The 20428-nt window shown below is 43.5% G+C and overlaps 1 protein-coding gene across 4 annotated transcripts; it reads right to left on the minus strand.

Annotated features, from left to right (window-relative positions):
• Positions 1-272: 272 nt before the first annotated feature.
• CLCC1 (chloride channel CLIC like 1) lies at positions 273-16749 on the minus strand. Of its 4 annotated transcripts, none has more exons than XM_021718394.1 (10): positions 16615-16749; positions 15641-15742; positions 13516-13623; positions 11753-11824; positions 11077-11217; positions 9051-9144; positions 6140-6237; positions 5721-5867; positions 2984-3325; positions 273-1482 (listed from the first exon to the last, which is right to left on the minus strand). In XM_021718394.1, exons 1-10 carry the CDS (start codon positions 16741-16743, stop codon positions 1213-1215), a joined length of 1503 nt encoding a protein of 500 aa, XP_021574069.1. In that variant the 5' UTR covers positions 16744-16749; the 3' UTR covers positions 273-1212. The 4 variants fall into 4 exon arrangements, with proteins under 4 accessions (XP_021574069.1, XP_008067851.1, XP_021574070.1 ...); XM_008069660.1 differs by having other exon boundaries at positions 11753-11974; XM_021718395.1 differs by lacking the exons at positions 11077-11217; positions 11753-11824.
• Between the last annotated feature and the right edge of the window lie 3679 nt (positions 16750-20428).

Below are 20428 nucleotides of genomic sequence, written 5' to 3' on the forward strand. Positions count from 1 at the left end.
CCTGTAATCCCAGCACTTTGGGAGGCAGAGGCCAAGAGGATTGCCTAAGCCAAGAGGTTCGAGACCAGCCTGGGAAACTTGGCAAGACCTCGTTTCTACTGTAAATAAAAAAATTTAGCTCGGCATGGTGGCCTATGCTTGTGACCCAGCTACTTGGAAGACTGAGGCAGAAGGATTGCCTAAAACCAGGAGGTTGAGACTACAGTGGTTGTAAGTGTGCCATCACACTCCAGCCTGGGTGACAGAGTGAGACTCCGACTCAAAAAAAAAAAACAAAAACACAAGCAAGTGCTTTGAATGTTTTTTTCCTGAAACAAATGCCTGCATGGACATCTTAAGACTTTATTCATAGTTGGTATCATTTTTAGCTAGCAGCTGAACATAACCTCTAGTTACCTGTGAAATCTGCTAGCTACCGACGTGCAAAATTTATAAACTGCCTTTAAAAAGGTTTAAAATGAAGAATGCCTTTCAAAATCAGCAAGGCTAATTTAAAATGCTGATTGACAACTTTGTAGTTGCAGAAGGCACCCTATTCTGCTTTCACGATCTCTCTGTCTAGACCTCTAAAAATCACAGCTTCATATGGCCAAGAAAATGTGGTTTGCTGTCATATAAATGGTATACGGTCATATGTAATAGTCTCAACTGCTAGGATCTGAGCAACAAGAAAAATCAGTCTTTACAAAGCCTGTGTTGGCCAGGCGTGGTGGCTCACACCTATAATCCAGCACATCAGGCTGAGTGCCTCTCACGTTAGGAATACTTTGAATCCAACGCAGAACTAGCATATTACTCTGCGAAGTAAAGTAGAAAATATAGGATTTCCACTGGGCAACACATAGTTTGGTTAGCTGGTTCCTATCAATGCCTGTAAACAATACATACACTTCTTTTTCAATGTTCCTGGATTCAAACTGGCCTCCTTAACTATCCAGAATCAGTGATGGCTGCCATACATTCATCTTAAAATATAAATTCTGTGAGACCCTGTTCTAAAATTAACACTTCAAAACTTTATGGAAAGAATTTATCAAAGAGAAGACGAGATTAAACAAAAGCTCACATATACACAGGTGTTTGCTAACTGTCAGTAAAAATGCTAATGTTTAGGCTGGCACCCTCGTGTACACATCAGAAGAGTGAATAGAGTTGTTAAGAGGATACTTCACAACAGCCAAAGATGGCCTCGGCGCTGGCATCCCTGTTTCTCTAGCCACATGGGCTGCCAACTGGGTCCTTTCCACACGTGCTCGCTGCAGCTCTCGCCGGGATGTGTGTGCTGCCCTCAGGGCTGTCCTCAGTTTCCGTCTTGAGTGGCCCCTTTTCCACTGTGGGCAAATCTTCCATCTTCCCTGACCTATCCTGGCCAGAGGCAGGCTTAGAAGTCTGGCTGCTCTCGGTACTGCTTTCTATCAGTGTGCTTTCTTCTGGGATGCTGCCAATTTCTTTGGGCTTTGTATCCAGAACAGGTGATTTACACTACAATGTAGAGAATTACACTTAGTTTTACCTGCTTAATGTAAGGGGAAATTTTAGTCATCAAATATATCTAACGAGTTCCCACCCAAATCCACTGCAGCAAGCTCTGAACTCTCAAACCCTGGTTCCTGTGCTCGAGGCTAATTACGTCAGGGTTGTCAAGCCTCACCAAATGGTGCCTGGAGGAGCTGGGACACTCAGGGTGACTAGGCAGTCACATGGTCCAGCTCAGCAGACATCTACAGGACTAGTGAGCAGGATTGCTAACTCCTCTTAACCCGGGGAGACTAATTCATTTGACAAACATTTAGCGCCAAGCGCGGTGGCTCATGCCTATAAAATCCCAGCACTTTGGGAGGCCGAGGTGAGAGGATTGCCTGAGCCCACGGATTTGAGATCAGCCTGGGCAATTTGACAAGATCACATCTCTACAATAAATCAAAAAATTAGCCAGGCATGGTGGCGTGCGCCTGTAGTTCCACTACTTGGAAGGCTGAGGTGGAAGGATCACCTGAGCCCAGCAGGTCAAAGCTGCAGGGGCTGTAAGCATGCCACTGCACTCCAGCCTAGGTGACAGAGTGAGACTCCAACTCAAAAACCAAACAAAAAAAATATAGCGAGCATAAATTAAGTTCTAGGTGCTGGAGACACAGCAGGAAAAAACACAAAAACTGCTTTCACTAGAACTCACATGCAGGTTGGGAAAAGAATCAGGCAACAAGTCCAGAAAGTATGATAAGCCACATGTTAAGGGCTGTGTGGGAAGAGACATGGGTCCCGGAAGTGGAGGAGTCTGAAAAGGTGACCTGAGTACAGCCTGAAGACAGGAACCACATGACATGGTTGGACAGCATTCTGAAAGAGTGAACAGCAAGTACAAAGGCTCTGAGTTCAAGAACTGTCTGGAGCCTTGAGGTGGAGAGAGCGGGAGGAAAACAGGCAGTATACAGTGAGGTCGTGGATGTGGGAGAAGGCCAATCTGAGGCTCCACACCACCGTGATGATAACTGGCTTTCCCTTGATGTGAGCTCGAAAGGCACTGGAAAGTTTTGGAGGTGAGCGACAGCTAGCTATTAACTATAAAAGCTGGAAGAAGCATCTTAAGGTTTTCTAGATACATGCAGATATATTTCTATAAGGAACTCTGGGAAGAGATTCTATAATTTCCTAGATTCTATAATGCTCAAAACTGTTTCGCAAAGGTTTACAGTTACAACTTAAACTTTGCAAATGACAACACAAATTCCTTTCCCAAATGGAAACGCCCCTTTAAAAGGCCAATAATGAAGCCAGGTGCAGTGGTTCACACCTGTAATCCCAGCATTTTGGGAGGTGGAGACGAGAGGATTGCCTGAGCCCAAAGGTTTCGAGACCAGCCTGGGCAATTTGGTGAGACCTTGTCTCTACAATAAATTTTTTAAAAAAATCAGGTGTGGCGGCACACACTGTAGTTCCAGTAGTTCTGGCATAGAGGGACAGCAAGGTAAAGGCTCTGACTTACGCTGGGTCCCACCTTGTGAAGATCTGGCGCCTCCACGTCCGGTAAGTCAAATGCCCGGAGCACTTCAGGGCTCTTGGTGCCAGTCTGAAATCTCAAGTCAACATCTCTCCTTCTCAAAACATCTCTTCTACCCTCATATGTTTTGTCATAAGGGACTTGCTCAATGGGGCCAGCAGGGGCCCTATAATAGAAATCTGCATCACCTGCACCACCAAGGGCTCTATAGTCAGTATCCTTCTGCCGTCTTCTTTCACCCGGCTCAATTGCCCGGGCAGGATCTCTCTCGGGGCCACCTAAATGTCGCAGTGCATGAACTGACTTTCCAGCGCCATAGCAGAAACTCTGTAAGAAAAAACACATTTTCCTGAGGATTTAATGGCTGATAATAAAGTTGTGTTTTATTCAGACTGTTAACAACATAGGCATTTTAACTTCCTTGTGGCACTTAGACACATGAACATGTTAACTTCACTTTTTTCATTAGGCAACTCTTTAGATTAACACAGAACCAGAGTGGCCACTAAAATATAATGAATCAGTACTAAATAGACATTTTAATCAACTACTTTTGATTGAATTATATCATAACAGTGGCAGGCTGAAGCCTAGAAATTAAAATTAGAAGGTTCCAGTTGACTAATTGCTCATGTATTCCTATACTCATACCCACTATATAAGATAAATCCTGGAAGTTATTTAAAGTTGTACATCATTATGCAAACATTTAAAATGTTTGTTTTTAACAAATACAAACTCGGCTTAAGCTACAGCTAAAATTCAACAGGTTTTGATTCACATTGCACGGGGAAAAGCAAGCAGCAGTTTTCAAAGCACAGGACTCCGGGGAGATCCTTGAGACCCTTTCAGGGGATCTGCCATGTCACAACTTCTCATATTTGTCTTTTTTGATGTCCTGAGTGTACGGCAGAACCTTGCAGAGGCTTGAGTGACATCCACACTGAGGCCTCATGAGATGTGTGCTTTTGGACACAGTCCTTATATTTTTAAAATTTCTCCGTTTTGGCCAAGCACAGTGGCTCACGCCTGTAATCTCTGCACTTTGGGAGGAAGAGGTGAGAGGACCGCCCAAGCCCACAGGTTCGAGACCAGCCTGGGCAACTTGGCGAGACCTCATCTTTACAATAAATCAAAAAATTAGCCGGGTGTGGTGGCGCATGCCTGTAGTTCCAGCTACTTGGAAGGCTGAGGCAGAAGGATCATCTGAGCCCAGCAGGTCGAGGCTGCAGTGGCTGGGAGCGTGCCACTGCACTCCAGCCTGGGTGACAGAGTGAGACTGACTCAAAAAAAAAAAATTTCTCGGTTTTAATTCCTAATGTGGTAAATGTCAATACATATAATCCCCATAAACAAGAGCTCTTCGTGGTCTTCAATTTTTAAGAATGCAAGGGGTCCTGAGAAGAAAACGCTTAAAAACCTGTGTTCTAGAGACACACTGCCATCTGACGACAGAGCAGCAAAAGGCCCAGGGCGTAACATTCCTTAGGAAGCAGATGAAGCAACGGGAGCTGATGAAGCTTTCACTCATAATTTCAGTCTCAGGGACTGAACTACACTCGAAAACTCACATCCCCAACAGAATCAGCCCTCCACACTGCGGAATCCTGCCACCACCAGCCAAGAAAGGAAACCAAAACAGGAGCCACCGCAGAGTGAGCAGAGCACAGCAAATCTTGTATCCATAGGGAGAATTTCCCACAGCACATCTGAGTGCTTTGCTTTATTTTGGTAACAGCTAAAAAAGCTGAACAGACCATGGATAAGTAACAAACAGTATTTCTTCCTAATAAATGTCCACTTCTGGATCCCCCAAACCGTTTCTCAGTATACCCACCTCCTTCCACATCCCTTTCTGATGCTGTGTTAAACCCTATGCTTCTTTTCTCAGTGCTAGAAAAACTCAGACTAGAAATAAGAAGGCTCCCTTTTTTAGAGAGGAAGCAATCGACTTCCTATGTATTTTATATGTGTTAATTCACCAAGTTTAAAGAACAAATTTTGGCCAGGTGCAGTAGAGTTCAAGACAAGTCTGGGCAACAAAGCAAGAAAAAAGAGAAAAATTAAGCTGGACGTGGTGGCTCACGCCTGTAATTCCAGCACTTTGGAGGTCAAGGCGAGATGATTACCTGAGCTGAGGAGTTTGACACCAGCCTGGGTAACATGGCTAGATTTCATCTCTACAGTAAATTCAAGAATTAGCTGGGTGTGATAGCTTGTCCCGGCTACTTGGAAGGCTGAGGCAGAAGGATTGCCTGAACCCAGCAGGTTGAGGCTGTGGTGGCCGTGAGCATGCCACTGCACTCCTAGAGTGAGACACTGACTCATAAAAAAGAAAAAGAAAAATTAGCTGGGTGTGGTGGTACATGCCTGTAGTCCTAGCTACTTGGGAGGCTGAGACAGGAGGATTGCTTGAGCACAGGAGTTCAAGGCTGTGCTGAGCCTCTGCACATAGCATGTGACTGCACTATATAGCCTGGGTAACAGTGAAATTCTGTCTCAAAAAAAAAAAATAACAAATTTTTAAAGTGGTGATTACTACAAATCATCGCTATAACCTCTACAAACTAGAGAATCATTCTCTTGATTTGTTTATGAATGTCAGTATGAATAAATCTGTATCACTTTCAAATCACCTGACTTATATCATCAAAGCCTAATAATTTTAGAATTGCTTTTTTCTGTAAATCCTGCTAAATATAGATAGTGCTAATGTACTAACCAGGATAGCTAACGCCATAATTATCAGCACTGGAATGTGAAGTAACCCTGGAATTTCCTTCATGAGTGCTCTAATGAATTCACCAGTTCCTTTTCCAATGTGCTTCAATGGCTCCGTTACGAAGTTGGTGAATGTAACTGCCAGTGCCTAAAACAAGAGATAACAGCAACTTAAGGCTCGCTCAAAGAATTGAGGCACACAGAGTGAGTCAAAATTCATTGTGCACTGAGACTGAAATTATGTTAAAGTAAAATGCTTTCATGCCTCTTTTAATGTGAAAATCACTGTGTAATGGAAGTATTTTTTCTAGGACAAAGGTTTATTATTAGCAAAATGACTCTAAAAATACTAAATTTATTTATAAATACAAGGAATTTTTAACTTACTTTGTATATATTTTTACAAAAGATATGCTATACCTTTGTTGGTGGAACCAACCAGATAGGGTTGACTAATAAGAGCTCGTGGTATTTTTGGCATGGGTCATCCTTATAGGTCCATGAACTTCTAAACCATTCTATTTAGAGAAACAAACAGACAAAACACTGAAGTGTTAAATAAAATGCTGCATTTCATTCCCAAATAAAACAATACTTTGGTTTTGACCCTCCTTGATCACTCACCAATTTTAAATTGTCTTAAATTTTAAATAAATTATCTGTAATGCTGATTTTAAAAATTTTCATCCAGCCAGGCTTGGTGGCTCAGCCTGTAATCCTGCGCTTTGGGAGGCTGAGGTGAGTGGACTGCCTGAGTCTGTGGGTTCAAGACCCGCCTGGGCAACTTGGTGAGACCTCATCTCTACAATAAAAAAATCAGCCGGGCATGGTAGCACGTGCCTGTAATTCCGGCTACTCGGAAGGCTGAGGCGGAAGGATCGCCGGAGCCCAGTAGGTCAAGGCTGCAGTGGCCAGGAGCATGCCACTGCACTCCAGCCTGGGCGACAGAGTGAGACTCCAACTCAAAAAAAAAAAATATTTTCATCTAATGTCCAAAATCATATTTAATTTTTAAATCCATTCAAATTATACTATTTTTGCAGGTAGAAAATTATACACTATAAAAAAGACTAAAAGGTCGTTAAAAGCAGTGTTTTACACCCACAAATGAGAACAGGCAAAACAAGGGTAAAAGATTGGTGGCCTGTATCCTGGCTCTGATATTACACTATTATAGTTGTATAAGAAGTTGCCACCAGGGAAATTGGGGAAAGGGTACACAGGCTTTCTCTGTATTCTTTTTTTTTTTTTTTTTTGAGTCAGGTTCTTACTCCATCTCCCAAGCTGGAGTGCAGTGGCACAATCATGGCTTAACACATCCTTAAACTCCTGGGTTCAAACGATCCTCTCTCCTAAGCCTCCCTAGTAGTTGGAACTACAGGCATGCATCACCCCACCAGTTAAGTTTTTTATTTTGCAGAGATGAGGTCTTGCTATGCTACCCAAGCTAGTCTCAAACTTCTGGGCTCAAGCAATTCTCCCACCTCAGCCTCCCAAGTGCTGGGATTATAGGTTTGAGCCACCACCCCCGGCCTCTCTGCATTATTTCTTGCAACTGTGATTCCCCAATTATCTCGGTAAGATTTCAATTTAAAAAGTCAATTTCAGCCGGGCTTGGTGGCTCAGCCTGTAATCCCACGCCTTTGGGAGGCTGAGGTGAGTGGATTGCCTGAGCCCGCGAGTTCGAGACCCGTTGGGCAACTTGGCGAGACCTCATCTCTACAATAAATAAAAAACCAGCCGGGTGTGGTTAGCGCGTGCCTGTAATTCCGGCTACTCGGAAGGCTGAGGTGGAAGGACCGCCGGAGCCCAGTGGGTCGAGGCTGCGGTGGCCGGGAGCGGCCACTGCACTCCAGTCTGGGCGACGGAGTGAAACTCCAACTCAAAAAAAAAAGTCAATTTTTTACTGGTTTTACAAATAAAGAAAGTAGAGCATTCGTTCTCCAGTTTTTCCAAATCAGACTTGCAGACATTTAGAAACTAGCCTGAGCTCGAGCAGGTACTTCCTTACCCCCTGAAGCCAGGATGCAAAGCTGAAACTGGTTCATTTCCCACAGGTTTTTAAGAAACATGTTTTGGAATTCATTTACAGACCTCTGTACCTTAACATTGTTAAACCATTCCCATTGCTACATATGTACAACAAAAGGTAGTCAACATTAGTAAGAATGTTTAAAAATTGTAAAGAAAACAAAATTTTTTTTTGAGTCGGATTCTTACTCCATCGCCCAGACAGGGGTGCAGTGGCACAATCGTGGCCACCGCAGCCTCAACCTGCTGGGCTCAGGCGATCCTTCCACCTCAGCTTTCCAAGTAGCTGGAACTACAGACACACACCACTGTGCCCAGCTAATTTTTTGATTTATTGTAGAGATAAGATCACGCCAAGTTTCCCAGGCTGGTCTTGAATCCCTGGGCTCAGGCAATCCTATTGCCTCTGCCTCCTAAAATGCTGGGATTACAGGCATATGCTGTAGGCCAATATAAGAAGTTTAAATCTAGGATATAGCCAGGCGTGGTGGTGTGTAGTTCCAGCGACCTGGAAGGCTAAGGCAGAAGGATCGCCTGAATCCAGCAGGTCGAGGCTGCAGTGACCGTGAGCGGGTCACTGTACTCCAGCCTAGGCAACAGAGTAGGACTCCAACTCAAAAAAAATCTAGGACGGATATTAATTCATATATACATTCATTCACTTTTTTTGTGTGAGTCAGCATCTCACTCTGTTGCCCAGGCTGGAACACAGTGGAATGATCATAGCTCACTGCAGCCTTGACCTCCTAGGTTCAGGCAATCCTTCCACCCCAGCCTCCTGGGTAGCTGGGACTATAGGAACACGCCACCACACCCTGCTAGTTTTTTAATTTTTTTATAGAGACAAGGTTTCGCTATGTAGTCTAGGCTGCCCTCAAACTCCTAGGCTCAAGCAATCCTCCCAGCTTGTCCTCCCAAAGGGCTAGGATTACAGGTGTGAGCCACTGTGCCCAGTCGCATTCACTTCTTTAACGAACTTCTGTTGAGGACCTAAAATGTGCTAGACCCTGAGCTAAGGAGCAGATGAGCAGAAGTGGGTACAGGACCCTTCTCGGTCTGATGGAGGAAGACAGGCCATACAAGAGCCAACACATACACACCTTCTGCTCCTTCCCTGTGACTTTACATGAACACAGTAAGTCACTGGCTTTCAACCTAAATGCTTCTTGTGTGTTCTCTGATATTAGAAACTCAGTCATGGAGAGCCTCGTCTGGTGTTTTATCGTTTTCTTTGTAATTACCATGTTCCCTCATTTTCAGAAATTCTATTCAAAATAAGCCAGGTGAACAAAACCCTTACCCCAGAGACTTCCGGCCCAATCCATCTTCTCAGCACACACATTGTTGAACGGCTCCATCTTAGCGACTTCAGCCTGATGCTGGGCAAAAGCTAGCTGGCCAGCACCGAGAGGGAACACGAAAGGCCGTTAGCGGTGAAGGCTACGCCTACATGCCCACAAACCTTAGTTCAGGGTTTGTCCTTATCATGCATACAAACCAGACTGCTTTAAAATTTTTCACAGAAAAAAATACGTATTATTTTTAAAGAGTAGCTATTTCCAGCTAATGGAAAAGTACAGTCTTTATGCAACAAGTAAGATAAAGAACTAACTACGGTTGCCTTCTTTGTAAGTAATTACGATAAGGAAGGAAAACTACTAAAAAGGTTGTTTTAAAAAATGAGTTCATAGCTGGGCTTGGTGGCTCAGCCTGTAATCCCGCGCCTTTGGGAGGCTGAGGTGAGTGGATTGCCTGAGCCCGCGGGTTCGAGACCCGCCTGGGCAACTTGGCAAGACCTCATCTCTACAATAAATCAAAAATTAGCCGGGTGTGGTAGCGCACGCCTGTAGTTCCAGCTACTTGGAAGGCTGAGGCGGAAGGATCGCCGGAGCCCAGCAGGTCGAGGCTGCGGTGGCCGGGAGCGGCCGCTACACTCCAGTCTGGGCAACCGAGTGAGACTACAACTCAAAAAAAACAAAACAAAAAAAATGAGTTCAGGATGGGCATGGTAGCTCACACCTATAATCCCAGCACTTTGGGAAGCTGAGGTAGGAGGATCACTTAAAGCCAGGAGTTTGAGACCAGCCTGGGCAATATAGTAAGACCCTGTTTCTATAAAAAATATATATATAAAACTTAAAATTAAAAAGAAAAAATTAGTTTAAATACCGTTCCCACTATGCCTGAAGTTATAGCTATACAAATTAAATGCCTGAAGTTATAGCTATACAAATTAAATTAAATGTGCTCTGGATGAGTTTCAGCACAAATGACCAATATAAAATCACTGAGGCAACGATCTCAACCAAACAACTTTCTTTCCACACAGAACCTTGGTGTTTAATTTATAATTAATTCTAGATGCTATAGTACATTAGAGCAGTTAAGGAAATATCACAGTAATGTAATCAGATGAATTCACTGAAAATACTTGGCTATTTGACTCACCCTGTTAGAAGGATCAAAATTTTCCTTTGATGATTATGCTATTTTGACAGGAATAGCAGTGGTCCTTTCAAATCTCTATATATACACAGGGGGTGCCAAAAATATGTATATATGTTATCTATGTATTACTTTTCAAAGTGGAAAAGTAAGTACTACTGTAATTAAATGACAGTAGCAATGTGTAGTATGACATTTGCTCAACCATGCTTCTATCACTATCCTGCCTGTAGCATGGTGATGCTAGCATTCATTTGGTTAATGCCATCTTTTGAGCGAACGTCATACTTAAAATGTGTACACATAATTTTGGCACCACACACACACAATATAATCTCAATTTTGAAAGATAATAAAAATTTAGAAAAAAAATTAGAAATAGCGCAAAATGTTGACAATTATTTCTAGATGATAAAACTATAGGTGATTTTAAAAATTTAATTTCTTTGAATCTTTTTATCTTTTCTAAATTCTCTACCATGAACATACCACTTTTATATTTTGAAAATAAGGTAATTAAAATGTATATACATAAAAAATTTTTAAGAATAGAAAATAATAAAATTTCGGTATCATTTCTGGTGAAGAATAGAAAGATATACCCCAAATTACCAAATTACCTACATAAGAATTTTTTTTAAGCATCCTCCTAGCTCTATTCTGACTTAGCTATCTAAACACTACCCAACAGTAACTGGGTTATGAAAACTAGGGCTGTATGTTTTCCTCCACTAATTGGTCAAGTTAATTCCTCCCCACCATGGACCACTTCCAGACACTGCCTCCAACCCACATCTGAGGCAAGATTCCTCTAAATGGAATACAGTCTTCTATTATGAGTGAAAATTTCTAAAGTTTTAAACCCCCCACCTATTTAATACCTTATACAAATACATCCAGTTCCATCCCAAACTGAAGAGAAAACTGATGATTAAAACACGTTTCAGCTGGGTGTACCAACGTACATATGTCCACAGCTCGGTCGCGACTAGCATCACGATGCACAGCAGACACAGAAGTACCTCAAAAGAAAGAAGCAAAGTCAGAGTCACCTGCCAAGCTGTCCCCCACTGAAAGACACTAACAGCCAGGTACGGTGGCTCATGCCTGTCATCCCAGCACTCTGGGAGGTAGAGGTGGGAGGACTGCCTGAGCTCAAGGGTTTGAGAGCAGCCTGAACAACATGGCGAGTTTTCGTCTGTACAAAAAAATCAAAAAATTAGCTGGGCATGGTGGTGCACTCCTGTAGCTCCTGATACTTGGAAGGCTGAGGCAGAAGGGTCACGTGAGCCCAACAGGTGGAGGCAGTAGTGGCTGTGAGTGCCACTGCACTCCAGCTTGGGCAGCGGAGTATGACTCCAACTCAAAAAAGACACGAATGGTCACTAAAAACAGGAACTGGACTCAAATACACATTTGTACAACTTTGCTGTTTGTTCATCAGTACAGCACGAGTGACCTAGGAGGGGCTCATAACATAATCATGAGGGAGTTCTGAAGGTGTTTAAAAAAGGAAACGTAACCATGTCATGCTCAGCCACACTCATCCCACCTTACCATTAACACATTATATGGATCCACTCCAAAGGAGTCTTCAAATCGCCACTTCCATGTTTCAAAGTCATGAAACTTAAAATTAACTAAGATATCACTTAGTGCATCATCCAAGGCTCCTGGCTTCCAGTCTTCTCCACTGAGAAACTTCTGTATTTCTAACAAGGTTTGTCTTTTAAGGATAATCTCGGCATCATAATGCATATCACCTTTGTCTTCATCAGGCTAAATTAAATTTACCAAAAAACAAACAACAGAAAAAGAATTTAATTATTACTCAGTGAAACATTTGAAGACAAAAGCCAAATTAGAACTAAACATAATTAGTTGGCAATATTTCATTACATAGAAGAATAATAATAACCACCTGTCTCACAGGTTAACATGGAAACCAAGATAAAACATACGAAAAAATTTAAAACTTATAGAACTCTATGCAACAAAGATACTATAAATTTTACTAAAATACAGTTGATTCTTGCTATTCGCAATCGTCATGTTCTATAAAGTCACCTCAAACACTAATCAGCAAGCACCGACCAGTACTCTGGCAAGAAACACAGGTTTGCTTCCTGCTGACCTCTGGTCATAACATTTTCATCAAGTGATCAGACATAACCTTGCATTCTATGTGTTTCTGTTTAAGGAAACTTAATTTTATATACCTCTATCGTTTATTCATTACCATGGGACACACAGACAACAGCACTATAACTCACGCCCGAATGAAGCCTATCTAACACGTTTTCTCTGTAAGGCACATTATGGCCTTCTTGCACTTAGAAACACTAGACGCAATTCAGTGCTACTTCTTGGGGCCATTTTAAAGAACAAAATCACCATCTTCCCCTGAAAAAGGAGTGAAATAGTATATCACTAAATAGACCACAAAAAAAACACCTGTTTGTGTTACAAGCGCTCACTTTTTTTTTTTTTGAGTTGGTGCCTCACTCTGCCGCCCAGGCTGGAGTGCAACAGCCACCCCAGCATCAATCCACTGGGCTCAGACGATCCTTCCACCTCAGCCTTCCAAGTAGCTGGAACTACAGGCATGCACTACCACACCCAGCTAATTTTTCATTTTATTGTAGAGATGAAGTCTTACCAAGTTGCCCAGGCCGGTCTTGAATCTGTGGGCTCAAGCAATTCTCTCATCTTGGCCTCCCAAAGTGCTGGGATTACAGGCTTGAGCCACCACATCCAGCCATCTCACAAGATTTTAAACAAGCTTTATAAATATTGTAAGTTAGGCCAGGCTCAGTGGCTCAGTCATGTTGTTAAAAGTACAGGGTACTTTGTTTTGTTTTTTGTTTTGTTTTTGAGTTGGAGTCTTACTCTGTCGCCCAGTCTGGAGTGCAGTGGTCACTCCCGGCCACCGCAGCCTCGACCTGCTGGGCTCTGGCGATCCTTCTGCCTCAGCCTTCCAAGTAGCTGGAACTACAGGCGTGCACTACCACACCCGGCTAATTTTTGATTTATTGTAGAGATGAGGTCTCACCAAGTTGCCCAGGCGGGTCTCGAACCCGCGGGCTCAGGCAATCCACTCACCTCAGCCTCCCAAAGTGCTGGGATTACAGGCTGAGCCACCGAGCCCGGCTCGTACAGGGTGCTTTTAATCTTATATGAATAGCTTTTGATTTAAAAAAAAAAAAAGCCAGGTAGTCTCTGCTAAAGCATACTGATGCTTTATCAATTCTTTGTTATGTAATACAAACATCATGAAAATACCCACTAGACTAATTGGCATCGCGTCACCCAATACTCACAAGCCCAAGCTTTCCAGCTTCAATTAAAATCTTATGTAAGTATCTCCTAAACACAGGGTTGCTTTGACTTTCATAGTCTTCCCTCTTTTTCTTTTCACACTCATCGATCTGTAATCACACAATGAAGTCAACATTAGTTAGCATGACTTGAGTTTAATACCAGGGTTGAGTTTCTAGCCTACCGGTGCCATCAAAACCAAGGAAAGAGTCGGTTATTTTCATCAAGCGTGCCTTCATCAGGCGCGTTGCAGCGTCGAGCCTGCCCGCTTCCTATGTTTCCTCTGCAAGAGGAAAGGAGGCAGCAGGTGAGGAACTGTGTCCAGCACTGAGTCCTGACCTGGCAGTTTCTCTGCTGACCATCAGCAGTTTTCAGGCTGAAGATCATGAAACAAGGCATGGAGACCCACAAGCAGAGTAGCCCAGCCAATCTGTCTCCTTCTAATTCCAAAGCCAACGATTAACCAGAGAAAGAAAGGAGAGAAGGAAAAGAAGGGAGGGAAGAAAGAACAAATACACAGACAGACGCAGAGAAACAGAGACAAGATGAAGCCAGAAGATGAAATGAAGGACACACGGCAAAGAGCTTCTCGAACGTACACACTACTTTCGGCCTTTTAATTTCTTCGTCAGCAATCCATCACTGCAAACTACACGGGATGCTCAGGAAGCAGGACCCCTGGCCTCTCCAGAGTGTCCCCCACACGGCAGCCCTCCTGCAGTAACTCTTTATTCGAGCAGTTTCCTCTGAACGAGCTCTGTCACTGCCACAGCAGCCATGCTACCCAGGAAGCTAGTGGAGAGTTCACAAACATGAAAATAACTTTGTGATCCTCAACTTGCATCTTTTTAACGGAGTGTGAGCCAGGAGTTGAGTTGAGCACCGAGGTGGGTTTTAGCTGAGAAATCTGACAACTTTCTATTCCTAACTCAGCAGGACACACAGACAGTACAGGATATTTGAGGAGTCACTCAGCAGTTTCTTCTCCCTTCTGGCAAGGTTTGTAAACCATTTTATTTTCTAAACCTTAAAGAAAAACTTAAAAAAAAACAAGGACTCAAGACTTCCTTTTACCAATCATGTTTTTTACAATGTTTAAACCAAAGTCACAAGCAACAGAATAAAACATTTCTGGAAAAAAGACATTTCTGCATTTCTTGCTGTAGAACTGAACTCCCTCACAACACCCCAACATGCAGTTGTAGCAAAGTACATTATATCCAGGCATTTCTTGACTAGCCTCAGGTGAGGCGACAGATTTAGTAAGACTACAGCTGCTGGTTATGGATCATGGCTGGGACCCATCTAGTTCTCAGTTAAACTCTCCCAGGTTCTCAGGCTGGGCACCTCACCAACCATTCCAGTTCATCCCTGTCCCTTCCCCTCACCTCCCCGTGGCCATCAGCACTAGCCTGGTCACCTCTGTCCAAGTCTCTTGTCTCGTCAACTCTCACAGCCTCACATCCAGCCTTCAACATTCCCGGGCCTCAGCAACCCCTGATCTCATTGCCACCCCCTTCTCCACTCCAGGCCCCTCTCCACACCATCACCAGTTCATCCCGTCTACACAACCAAAAGAGGGTAGCTCCCACAGCAAGTAAGACACTCAAATCCCTGAACCTCGACTCAGTTCCTTTCGTGTAAACACTACTCCAACCACATAAGAAAAGGACTGCATCAATGCAGGAAGGCATAACTATGACATGCCAAGTTATAACAATTCTTTAGGAGAGTAACTCAGGCTCCTCAGTTGGTAATGGGCCCATTCGTCATCTCTGCTTGCTCTTCAACTCATCTACTGTGCCTCAGTACTGTGACAGGTGACAGAGAATCAAAATGAATAAAATCTATTCCTTGCCAAGAAATTTACAGTCTACCATCTGGTAAAGTAATAGTTACAACATAGCAGATAAATGCTATTACAGGAAAAGAAGAGACACTTCTCAAAAAAGGCAAGGTAAGAGTAGTTACCGAGAAACCAAGGCTAGAGTAACTAAAGAAAACTGATAGATATAGATAGATCATACAGTACACAGAAACACTAAAAGTAAAAATATTAGCAAAGACAAGAAAAGAGAGGGCAATTTAACATAAGTAATATAAAACTTATGCGCAAAAAAATCTAACCTTATAAATTAAGGAGTCAAGTTTGTGATAACATTCTGACAATTCAGCAGCACATGACGTGTCAGGACCTACATCCTTTTTCTCTGCAGTACCATGTTTCATCTAAAACAAAGCAGAGAGAGATTTTCTTTATAGCGTAGTTGTGAAAATAACCCTCAGTTAATGAAGACTAAGATTCTGACTCATCATTTCATAACTCAGCCTGTGGTACGCTGCAATCGTATTGAACCACAAAAAAGTAAAAGTCTTTTTTTTTTGAGTTGGAGTCTCACTCGGTCACCCAGACTGGAGTGCAGTGGCCGCTTCCGGCCACCGCAGCCTCGTCTGCTGGGCTCCAGCGATCCTTCCGCCTCAGCCTTCCGAGTAGCAGGAATTACACATACACTACCACGCCCGGCTAATATTTTGATTTATTGTAGAGATGAGGTCTCGCCTGCCCAGACGGGTCTCGAACCCGCGGGCTCAGGCAATCCACTCACCTTAGCCTCTCAAAGGCGCGGGATTACAGGCTGAGCCACCAAGCCCGGCAAAAGTAAAAGTCTTAAGGCCATGTGAGGGAATCGCGGCCCCTTCCTCCAGCCAACAGTTTCCCCTCTGAGGTGATTGGCCTCTTCCCCAGCAGCTGAGAGAGTTGATGCCTTTCCTCTTTGATCCTTAGCCCCAAGAAGCAAGAGCTAGCTCATGCCTTATTAAAGTTTCCCTCAAAAAAAAAAAAAAGAAAAATCCCAAATGTACATTCTATGAGCCAAAATCAAATCAGTTTGCTGCTTGATGGGCTTTACCTTCAAATTCCATGCCAGGTAGGTTTGAAATAGCCTTACATTAAGAGTGCCAGGAAAATACCTGCATAATTGCTAACCATTGATACATGATACGTGACTTTCACAGCCATGGGTAAAACATTCAAAACAAAAGCAGACTATATCCACCACAGAACTAACAAGGCCTTACACATACACATACTTTTTAAGTACCTGAGATTTCCTCATGGTTCCCGAAGCAGCATCATAGTTAAGCATGTCTGTGGGGTCAATCCAGTCATCATCAGGAACATGACTAGCCACCAGCAACAGACACTCACAGAGAAGCAGAGAACACAGCATCCTGTGTAAGGCTAAACGCATTTTCATAAAATGAAACACCATTACTTTTTAAATAGATTGTTTTGTCACAAAAATTGCCTATTTCCTTCTAGCGTCAAGATCACACTTTCTGAATAGTAACTAAGGAAAACACATACAATAAAAATAGTAAGATGGTATTCACCTACAAAAATATACACATACATACAATACTCTCATCGAGGTGATAGGAACTGGCATTTTCCATAATCGCCCAGCAATTCTGTTCCTAAGTATACACCCAAGAGAAATGAAAATATACATCCACCCAAAAATTTGTACATGAATGTTTATAGCCACATTTTTCATAACAGCCAAAAGGTCAACCTAAAATGTGGTATTATATCCTTACAATGGAATATTATTCAGCCATAACAAGGAATGAAGTACTGATAGATACCATGCTACAACACAGATGAATCTTGAAAACATTACGATATGTGAAAGAAACCAGTCACAAAAGGCCACATATCATGAGTCCATTTATAGTAAATGTCCAGAACAGGCAAATCTATAGAGACAGAAAATGGATTATGCATGGTTAAGGTTAGGACATGGGGAAAGAGGAGAACATTAGCTACAAGACACATGGTTTCTTCTGAGAGAAGGAAAAATGTTCTACAATTGGGATAGTGGTTGTGCATATCTGTGAATATACTAAAAAACATTAATTGTACATTTTAAATGGGTGAATTGTATAGTATGTGACTTACAGTTCAATAATGTTAAAAAAAAAACAAGCAAATAGGTATTTTAACTTATACCCTCCTCCAACTTTTATTTTTACAAATGGGAAATTAAAAAGGTGGGAAATTAAGATTTCAAATATGGCAACTGAACTCCAGAACCATTGAGAGAAAACCACCCGTCTCGCTACTCCTCTGCATAACAGGCAAATGCACTTACTTAAATACACTTACTAATTTCCTTATGCAACACTGTCCATATGGTAGCCTTGAGCCACATGGGGTCATTTAAATTAAAAATTAAATAACACTAAAAATCCAGTTCCTCATTCACACTACTTACACTTCCAGTGCTTCAGTGTGGCTGGTGGCTACCATGTTGGCCAGTGAGGACACAGAACATTTCTACCCAGTGAAGAAAGTTCCACTGGATGGGCCCACCTAATACCCACTACATGTAAGAATTGGCAAGGGAACCCCAAGATGAAAAAGTCCGGGCCCCACTCATAAACAGCTTACGGTCTAATTATGGAATAAAAGTAACTCCAGGCGAGATAAAATACTCCTCTGTTCTCCTTGTGCTGTTGATTCTTCTAGCAAAACACAATGACAACAGACGTTTATCATCTGTCTCTTCCACCAGCACAAGGTTCTCAACCTTGCTCCATGTTAGAATCACCTGAGGAGTGTCTGAAACTCCAATGTGCTGGCCACATCCCAGAACAATTAAATCACAATCTCTGGGGCTGGGACCCAGGCCCCGGGATTTATAAAGTTCCCGTGGTGATTCCCACACGCAGCCACAGTAGAAAATCACTGCACCTTAATGTGAACTTCTCTAGGGAAGGGTAACCTCTTACCCAAACCTGAAGTCACCTTCTCACAGGCCTCTCCATCTTCCCAAGCTCCACACCCAGCTCATGGGTGGCACAGGAAAGGCACGAGGTAACTGTTCAGCAGCAAATGCAAGTGGTCAAAGCCACAGCAAGGATTTAGGAGGCTCAAAGGATGAACAAGGCACATCTGACTAAAGAAACCGTTAGAGCCGGGCTCGGTGGCTCAGCCTGTAATCCCGCGCCTTTGGGAGGCTGAGGTGAGTGGACTGCCTGAGGCCGCGGGTTCGAGACCCGCCTGGGCAGCGAGACCTCATCTCTACAATAAATCAAAAAATCAGCCGGGCATGGTAGCGCATGCCTGTAATTCCGGCTACTCGGAAGGCTGAGGCGGAAGGATCGCCGGAGCCCAGCGGGTCGAGGCTGCGGTGGCCGGGAGTGGCCACTGCACTCCAGTCTGGGTGACAGAGTGAGATTCCAACTCAAAAAAAAAAAAAAACCATTAGGCTTCATGGAGAAGTGGCATGGAAACGGAAGGTGGAGTAAGGATCACATTTAAAGAGAGCAAGGCAGGGGAGGCAGAGGCAGAAGAGCAGAGTGTATGCGTATGCTTCAGAAATTGGAACCGCGAGGATGGATGTGGCCGGGTAGAGAGAGGAGTGGTGGGCTGTGATGACCCTGCCGAGGTAAAAAGCGTCTGGCTAACTTCTGCTAGCAACAGCTCTCAAGAGTCAAGGAAGAGAAAACCAGCATTAAGTAAGTGTACAGAATGGCGAAAAAGTTGGATTCAGAGAGTCCACCGAAGAGACTTTTGATGTGGCACTTGGTCTGAAAGAGTGGTGGTAATACAAGCAGAAAGAACACATGAAGCACATTTTGAAGATTAATTCTACAGACCTCAGCCTCTGACTACACATAGAAGAAAAGGAAGACAGCAAAAATGGCTCCAGAATGTCCAGGCCTACCAGCAACAAAAAGGGTGACACTAATGTAAAAAAGAAGTTGAGAATGAGAATATGCTTTGGGGAAGAGTTCAGCAATCATTTGTTCAACATTTACTAAATGCCTACTGTGTACTGGGCACTGCTTAAGTAACAGGGATACTAGGAAACTAGAGAGGCCAGATCTTCTTCAAGCTTACATTCAAGGGGCGGACAATAAACTGACAAAAGACAACCATACAAATTGAGATAGTGAGGGGCGCACCTCATCAACAAGGACACCTGCATAAATGAACATTTGTATGTCTAATCCTGAATTTTACCGCACATCTTTAAGATAAAGAAAAAAAAATTGAGATAGTGATACTTCCTAAGAAGATAAAGCAAGGCAATGGTGGAGATGGGTTAGACAATGTTGGATATTTCAGAGAAGGCCTCTGCGATTCAAGATAGCCACAAATTCTTTGTCACTCTCCTCACTGAGAAAGATGGAGTTGATTTCTCCCTCTCCTGAATCTGGGCAGGCTCAGTGACTACTTTAACCAAAATACCGCCAGAAGTAAAGCTGTGTTGGTTCTGGGCCTCGCCTGTAGGAGGTCTTAATTGTCAACTAAGCCAGGTGTGATGGCTCACACCTGTAATCCCAGCACTTTGGGAGGCAGAGGCGAGAGGACTGCCTGAGTTCAGGGGTTTGAGACCAGCTTGGGCAATTTGGTGAGACCTCATCTCTACAATAAATCACAAAAATTAGACGGGTGTGGTGTAGTTCCAGTTACTTGGAAGGTTGAGGCAGAAGGATAGCCTGAGCCCAGCAGGTCAAGGCTGCAGTGGCCGTGAGCATGCCACTGCACTCCAGTCTGGGCAATAGTGAGACTGACTCAAAAAAAAAAAAAAAGAGTCAACTAGACTGGACCAAGGAGCCTCAGACACTGGCAGAGCATGACCTCTGCATGTGCCCATAAGGGTGTTTCCAGAGACTGGTGTGGGAGGTGATAGGCGGGTGAGGAAGATCTGCCCTCGGGGGGTGGGGGGGTGAGCACCACTCATTCAGCTGGGGCCCCAACACAACAAAACATGCAGAGAAAAGGGGGTTTTCTCTCTCTCTCCTGGAGCAGGGACACTCCTCTGCTCCTGCTCCTGAACATCAGGACTCCAGGCTCATCTCAGCGGCCCCCCAGATTCTCAGGCCTTTAGCCTCAGACTGAAA

This window comes from Carlito syrichta, unplaced genomic scaffold, assembly GCF_000164805.1.
Source record: "Carlito syrichta isolate Samal-C Ts95f unplaced genomic scaffold, Tarsius_syrichta-2.0.1 Scaffold312159, whole genome shotgun sequence".
Taxonomy (NCBI): Eukaryota; Metazoa; Chordata; class Mammalia; order Primates; family Tarsiidae; genus Carlito; species Carlito syrichta.